Source organism: Pavona decussata, unplaced genomic scaffold (assembly GCF_977016875.1).
Source record: "Pavona decussata unplaced genomic scaffold, jaPavDecu1.1 SCAFFOLD_134, whole genome shotgun sequence".
In the NCBI taxonomy this organism is placed as follows: domain Eukaryota; kingdom Metazoa; phylum Cnidaria; class Anthozoa; order Scleractinia; family Agariciidae; genus Pavona; species Pavona decussata.
Genome location: NW_028145547.1, coordinates 4,399,753 through 4,407,777, shown reverse-complemented (window position 1 = coordinate 4,407,777; position 8,025 = coordinate 4,399,753). Strand labels below are relative to the sequence as shown.

General features: G+C 37.8%; 1 protein-coding gene across 4 annotated transcripts; it reads left to right on the top strand.

Annotated features, from left to right (window-relative positions):
* The first annotated feature begins 1,086 nt into the window (after positions 1-1,086).
* Positions 1,087-7,804, top strand: LOC146467855 (galanin receptor 2b-like). Of its 4 annotated transcripts, none has more exons than XM_085125479.1 (2): positions 1,087-1,526; positions 4,994-7,804. In XM_085125479.1, the coding sequence occupies exon 2, from the start codon at positions 5,531-5,533 to the stop codon at positions 6,647-6,649; it is 1,119 nt and encodes a 372-aa protein (XP_084981605.1). In that variant the 5' UTR covers positions 1,087-1,526; positions 4,994-5,530; the 3' UTR covers positions 6,650-7,804. The 4 variants fall into 4 exon arrangements, with proteins under 4 accessions (XP_084981605.1, XP_084981606.1, XP_084981604.1 ...); XM_085125480.1 differs by lacking the exon at positions 1,087-1,526 and adding an exon at positions 4,121-4,687; XM_085125478.1 differs by lacking the exon at positions 1,087-1,526 and adding an exon at positions 4,121-4,851.
* Positions 7,805-8,025: the final 221 nt, after the last annotated feature.

Below are 8,025 nucleotides of genomic sequence, written 5' to 3'. Positions count from 1 at the left end.
AGTATCACGAAAGGTTTAGGTGACATTTCGCAAAAAGAGGACATTGATTTTTCTTCACAATTCAATCTGAGTTTCTAAGGCGGGTAATGCTTCCTGGGTGTCCCTATGAACCTTTACTTAAGTTTAATGTTTATCGGTAAAATGTTTTTCTTTTTTATGCTAATAAGAAAATTTTCTGTTAACGCTGAGGATTACTTTTTGCTGATCTTGACCTTTTTTCAAACCACATCTTTTTTTAAGTGTGTTCAATTATTGAAAAAAAAAACTAATCGAAAGCCGATTATAAACTGAAGACCTCGACTCAGCAGAATTTTTTTTTCTTTTCCGACGTAAATGCTTGCATTAGATAGATAATAATCAGTAGCTTATTTTTGAAATTTTTCATCTCACCAGAATTCAAAGAAAGGACTACCTTGTATTCGTTAGGATCTGGAACCTGCATCTTGTATGGATTCGAAGACGTGACTGGGTAAAAAAACAACAGCTTTGCTCATGGCTGTTTCGTTTCTTGATCTCGCGGATTGTAACTGAATTCGCACACAGCCGTTCCTTGAATGCTATGTAAAAATTTAAAAATTTACGAATCCTACTAATATTCGCATTTTTCTTTCCTATCTTTTCTTGTTGATTTGCAATATCAAAGTCTGTAAAATGTGACAATTTTGGAAGATTTTTATCAATTTAATTTCTATCCTTTGACGTCGTTCTGTGCTACCGGGCACAGCGTCTCCCTTTCATCACAGCTCGGCTAAAGTCCATTTTGATCTTGACCTAAGTGATAAAGCAAGGAAGAACTGCAGATCTCGCAGCTTGATTTTAAAATCATCTGCATTCTATTTAAAGCTCGTAAATTATAGCCAACCAGCTGCGATTATGAAAATTTCAATTAAGGCATGCAACTGAACTAAAGAGAATTCTAGCCCCAATACAGACACAACGGCGACAAGGAACATTTAACAGTGAACTTAATTTTTATGCATGGTTAGAGAAAAACAGATTCGAAATACAGGTTCACGAGGAAAAAAAACAAAAGTAGCTTTGTCAGTATATTAAAGCAAAATAGATTTAACATGGGTATCATATTTCCTCAGGCACAAATGCACTCCTCGCCAAACCATCGTGGGCTTTTCCTGACCTCCTGATAGCAACTCTTAAATGCTTCTTCAGTTGCCAATTCAATTTTCGGTTGATTTTGAAATCACAGAGGGAAAAAAAATGTTTTTATCCATGTCACGCTTATATTAAAAAGTTTATCAATAAGTCAAAATCGAACCTCTTGAACCACTCAGGAGAAACTTTAAACAGAGTCGTGGAAAAACGAATGACAGTTAATGGTACGACAAAATACGTGTCTCCGTTTTCCGCTATTAATAGTGTTGATCACTCCACAAGCAGGCTATTACATTTAGCAGTATCTGCGTTCCAGTGGAATCAAGTAGTCCTGGTCTAAGAGTGGGAACTCAACAAATCGGAGAACCAGACGTTCAGTTTTCTTCACTTTCGCGCAGGGACAAAGCCTGATTCAGGTATAATGTACAAACGTTAATTTTTTTCTGTAAACGAAAATATATATTCGCTTGGTAGTGGTTTTCGACAGGAAGTCTTAAATTTGTTGTTCAGTCCAACTAAGGCCGACTCATTAAAACAAGGAGCCAGAGGCCCTTCGAAAACCGTCACTCATGCAAACACTGTGAAGCTGTGTATTACGTCACATTTCGGAGTGAAAATAAACGTAAGTCTTGATGAAGGCTCTAAGAGAGCGAGAACGTGATAACGCAATTATCGTGTCTAGCAAACTTCTACTTTCCGAACAGATTTTAATGTCTGTGAACCAGTTTCAACCAGTTTGATTTGCAAATAATTTGAATTTGATTTGGCTGAATTAATGACTTGTTCGCTGTTATAGCTAGTTTACGAACTACCGCTTTGTAACCACCAGATTAAGAAGGGAAGAAATACGTTTTTCGACATTTTTGCGACTTTTCTATAGGATTGCGCTGGACTCAGCTGTAGCTGTCGACTAGACAGTTTACCTGAGTGTTTTTTTAAAAGAAAAAGATTTTCCATGTTTTCTGATACCTTCGAAGATTTCTCTGGACGTAAAAATCCGCTATTTGGAAAAGGGCTTTCGATTTGGACTATGAGCATTATTTATGCAAATTATTTAACATGGGATTTCAGGATTTTGAAATTTGTCTCGTACAAACACTATAAATCGTGCTACGTCGATCTGTAAAAGGGATATTACGAAGGGCTATCAAACAGATACTTAACGATAATATATAAGAAAAATGCACGAAATGTCGCGTTCTGTTTTCCAAGATCATTTTTTTATTCATAAGGATTGTATCGAATTTACGAGCCTCTGATGGTTTATTTCGGTCTCTTCAAGGCATTTTTGTCGTTCGAAAACAAAAGGAATTAAATTTCCCATGTTTCAAAAGTTTTTTAAGGTAACAAAAGACGAAAGAAAACGCTGTTTTTCTCAAGAATTCAGTTCAAATTTCTGAGACGATTTAGGCCGAACATTTAGGTAATGAGCCGCTGCCCTTGATCAAAACATGCAAATTGGTTGCAACATTGCAGACACCACAAAAGGTAAAAGCTAGATTTTCTATCTCGGTTTCCGGAAAAGTTCCACGCAAGCATATCATCGGTAGAAAGAACTTTAAGTGAAATTACAAAACACTGTCACCTGCAACTTCGTGCGTTAAGTTACAAAAAAAAAAGTGAGCGATTGTTTTAATCCCGGGTGTGTTTAATTTAGTCTTGCCAACAAAAAAAATTTTCTCACAAAACATAAATATGGCCAAGAATGCTTGAAAATGGTAAAATGATTATTTTGTTATTGCTAAAAAAGGTTCTTTATTATTATTATTTTTTCCTCTTGTTATTGTTTTTTATTTTATTTTTTATTTTTGCAGTAACTCGCTAAACGTTATCTTCCAGCATACGCGCGCCAATGCCAGCAAAATGTATGCTGAATCGCAATGTATGACCATTGAAACAGCAGCTTCCTGTGGGTGACTTGGGTTAAGTGTTGCGAAATCAAACCGTAAGAACGTCAGTAGACACTTCAGCTCAGTGTCGGTAAATACGAGTTTTTCTCAAAAATGAAAAAAATAAGGTTTATTTCAAAATCATAACCTCACCCACGCTGTGATAAACAAGGAGTAAACCTAGCTAACCGAAGTCACGAACAACCAGAACGGCTTAGCTGTTCGATAATAGTCGGTACCCATTGAATGAAAACTTATAAATTGTACTGAATAAATGGAGACATTTAAAAATCAATTTTATAACTTGTAACACCTATTGTCGAAAATCATTTTCAGCTGTCAGAAGATTCAGGTGCCAAGAAAAATGATAGGTCTATTATATTATTGACCAAGGACTTTTAACAGTGAAGGCAAATTTCACTCCTGAGAACATCACGTACGGTATAATTAATAAAAATCACCACATGGAAATACTGCCTGCCAACTAGCTTTCATTTGAGTGGGAACATTTTAAAATTTTTCGTACTGTGCCTATTCAAAACTGCAAGATTTTTTTCCTTCCGCCTGAACGCGAGTCAAGTTTCTCAAATCCTCCCTGCGATATCTGCCGATCTGCCGTTTCCTCAAGTTTTTTTCCTCTGAAAAAGAAATATCCTGATTTTGCATTCGGTATAAATAGTCGGATCGGGTAATTGACAAGTGTTATCTTTTCAGCGTGGCTTCAGCCTGTTTATGAATGTGTGTACATCTGTTTCTTGATTATTCTAATTCGTATTCTCTCGAACAGTGAGAAATCGATTAACCAAAAAAAAAACAGGTTGTATCTTATGATAAAACACAATTCCAAACCTCATCTAGAATCGAGAATCTTAACCGCAGACAAGCGTACGAACGAGAATTCGGTTTTCATCTAGAACTTTCACATAAGTGTATGAAGAAGCACTGGCGGTTAATTTTACAGCTAATTTTCATCTTGAACAGGAATAGTTATTTTATGTTAAATACATTTATTGATTCGTACTAATTTCAGAGCAATAAACTAAACTGTATTTCAACCGAAAAGGTGCAATGATGGTGTCCCATAACGCCATAAGGCATATAATGGATCCAAAAATCGCTTTCAGTTTTCGATGGCAAAATCGTGGGTGTTATATCCAATGCATGCACATAATTAATGTCAACTTCAACAAAGGGCAGGCTTTGCTGAAAACAAACATTCACCTCGCTACAAGTTTGCAAATAATTAAAGCCTTTACAAAACGTCACAGAAAACCACGGGAAATGCTGCTCAATGGCCGATATGTGAAAGGTTATTCCCATCCACAAACGAAACTATGTCAACCACACCGCATGATTCAAGGCATAGCTCCAGGAGGCAAAACCTTACGGTTTATTAGAAGTGAAAATATCTCATAAATAAGTGATTCACAACAGTAATATCACTGATAACACGCCTGCGGAAAATTGTTCGCTATATCAGAATGAAAATGGACCTTTCCCTCATTGCATAGTCACATTATATTTTCCTACGCATATAATTCTGAGAAATGCACTTTCAACAAGCTGACAGTCCGAACCAGAATCAGGAAAAACATTTGTCCAAAAGATTTTGAGACATGAGAAGATTTCAATTGTGTGTTTTTCTTTTGTAACTCATGGTTGCCATACGACATTTATGGCTCAGCGGGGTAAGATAATTTCCGACAGTCACTTCCCAGGTCGGTAGACATCACATATAGCACCGATAGCTGCTAATTTTAATGTGCACATCAATGTTTGGCGAATGGTGCGTTTGAGTGAAATGTTTTGAGAGAAAGTGCACGCAACAAGGCGTGAACGGATGCTACATGTTGTGAGAGCGCATTTTTGACCGAAGTGGGTGGATATATGCTTAAAGTGCTTCGGTCTCTTTTTCCCCCACTGTATTTTCTTTATCAACGTGGTTCGCAATTTCCTTTTCCATTGTGTTTTTCATTATTATTTTTGCGTTGCAGGATGCAGGTGAAATACTGAACAATCGAAATTTGCCAATATATGGATGAAGTCACTCCCCAGGAGGATTGAGAAACTCTAATCCATGAGAAGTACGCGATTGCACAATACAATTGTTCGTTGATGTTATCTCTGATCCTGGGATAATCAGCGACAGACCGGCGATACACAATATATGATTTTGCATATGCCTACTAACAGATTAAACATTTCTTGGAAGAGTGACAAGCATTTCATAATCGCTCCAGGGAACAATCAGATTGATTAGTCTTCAAAGACATTATTATATTTGCATGTTAGCAAATTGAACACCGCTGGGTATGTCGTCTCGTTCAAGCGACTCCAATTATGTGCCATTCTGAAACAAAAACCACGTAGTTGAGTCAAGCTGTCGACTCGCCGCCAGTCACCTTTTCAGGAGGCTCTCGACTCACATTGACTTCCAAAGCCATTGATGCCATAGAAAACCTACATTTTTCAATCCGGATCAACCGTCTGCAATCTGCAAACGTCATCTCCCTCTAAAACAGCTAACAAGAATGACCAACACGACCGCCAACAGCTCCAGTGATCCCCAGTTGCACTGTAACTCTATGATTTGCATTTTTAGCAGAGGAGAACTCGATCTTATCACTGTATCGTTGTTTTCCATTACCGCCATCTCCTTGGCGGGAAACATTCCTATTTTAATTGTAATCCTTTTTTCTTCAAAACGGAGGAATTCTTCGAATCTCTCGACTATTAATCTAGCCATATCAGATCTGCTTATGACGATTTTTTGCATACCATTTGTCACCCTGGATCTTTACGTCTTTGACGCTTGGGTTTTTGGGCCCATCATGTGCCACCTGGTCACATTTGTGCAGAATACCGCGATTCAGGCGTCTTTGATGAATCTCTTGACCATAACTTGCGAAAAGTTCCTGGCTGTTCGGTTTCCCTTTCATTTGCGTCTAAGAAAAAAGATGGTTTGCCACTTCATGCCCGTTGCATGGTTAATAGCCATGGCGGAGTCAGGGTTCTACCTCCGTTTCAGGAAAGTGAAACAATTCGGTGGGAGCACTACTTACTGCATGGACGATTGGCCGGATGAAGAAAGTTATAAAAACAAAGTGATTGTCAAGACAGTCATGTTTTTTTGTCCCCTAGCCATAATTATAATACTTCACTCAATCACAGTCTACACCCTCCATAAAGGAAGAAACACCTTCCAACTGGACACTAGTATGAGAGACTCGTTTAGAAACACAGCCAGAAAACAAAAACGCCAGAGGAAAGCCGTCAAGATTATCCTTCTGACACTTATCTCCATCATTGTCTGTTGGGGGCCGTCACACGTTTTGTACGCACTTTACCTTTTTGACTTTGCAAAACAATTTTCCGTGCGAAGTATCAATATTGGCTACACCATTTGTGCCTGCCTACTGTATTCCCACTGTTCCGTTTTCCCTCTAATTTATTGCTTGTTCACGCAAAAGGGCAGAGAGACCATCGCCGTTTGCTCCCTTTGTCTCCGAACCTGCAGGATGTCAGGAGATAGCCCTAACACGACATCTCTCCTGCTTGATGCTTCCAATAATCAGAGTAGTTTTAGGGGACTTGGGCGACAATCAAGCTGGCGAAGAGGGTCCTCAACCCATGGCGAAACGCGATTGTAATGCCTGTATACAATCCACTGTAAAATGCTGTTACCATGGTGGCTCGCTTTTTTCCGGTAATAAAGAACGATCAAATTCAATTCAAGTACGAGACTGAGTATGAAATTTCAGACAATGGCTTTACAATCAAAACCGTCCAGCTTTGAGGCTACAGGTACTCACAGGCAGATATATCCCTGAACTCGATCGCAAACTTCAACTGTCATGTTTTTAGAATGTTGTTAAGTTACACAGTACTAACAAACAATTGCCATGAACTGGCCGTAAACATCATATTACATTGTGCTTAAATATTCATTTATTGTAAGCAGGTATGTGTGCATAATTTTTCTTCTATCTTATACAAAGCTTTCGAATAGGACAATTCACTGATTCTTTTTATGTCAGATCTCCACAAAATAAGAGATGTGAAGGAGTTAAAACAGAGGCACCCAACGAGAACTGACATTTAAGCGCAATACTTAAAATATTATTCCTGAGTTCCCAAATCATTTTGTGGCCTTTTAAAGGCATATCTGTATAAGCTAACGCAGTTTGATATTTAGCTTAAAACGTAACTGGGTTGCGGAAAGGTTCACGAAACAAAATCTTATTCTCCGAATTTACGAGCTGTTGTAAGCTTAGCTGTTTTAAAGCTTTACGAAAATGCTAATTGACCCTTTAATTTTGCATTTTTAGCGACATATTTGCCCCTTTGAAAACGAAAGGTATTAGTTTTCAAGTGTTACAAAATTTTGAGCTGATATTTTATCGAAGAAAACTTTAGATATTTTTACAACTAAATCCGAATTTCTGAGGCTATTAAGGCCATCCGCACAAATATCCACCAAAATGAACCGTTTTATGCCCCTGTTAAAAGTTAATAGTGCGTATAGCATCGTGCGGGTTTGGACCTTCCGTATCCCCAAATATATTCTTCTAAAATATGCTTCATTGTAAAATTACTTTATTAATGAAAACCTTGCTTAAATGCTCGTAGCCCCGCAGCGAACACTGTAGTATCGTGCGAATCGGGGCGCCAAAGGACAACAATTAAACTAAAAGCAAGCAATGTGACATGCAGTGCTACATTTGCTTTTTTTCCATTTTTAAATCAATTAATTTCATCTGTAAAGATAATAGTAATAATAATAAAAACAACAAAGTAGTGACTGATGTCGGTCCACAAGAATTGCAAACTAAATTTCGTTTCCTACGCTGTCAAAAGTGTCGCAAAGAATAACTCGATCATTTGTTATTCTTTTTTTATTATTTTTACCATCATCAAGGAAATAGGAGAGTAACAATACTCTTATTTGGTTCCCGTCGCGAAAAAACGGAGATAAACGCCGTGTTGTTTGGGCCGCTTGCGGCCCTTGGATTTGTGTATGATTTTT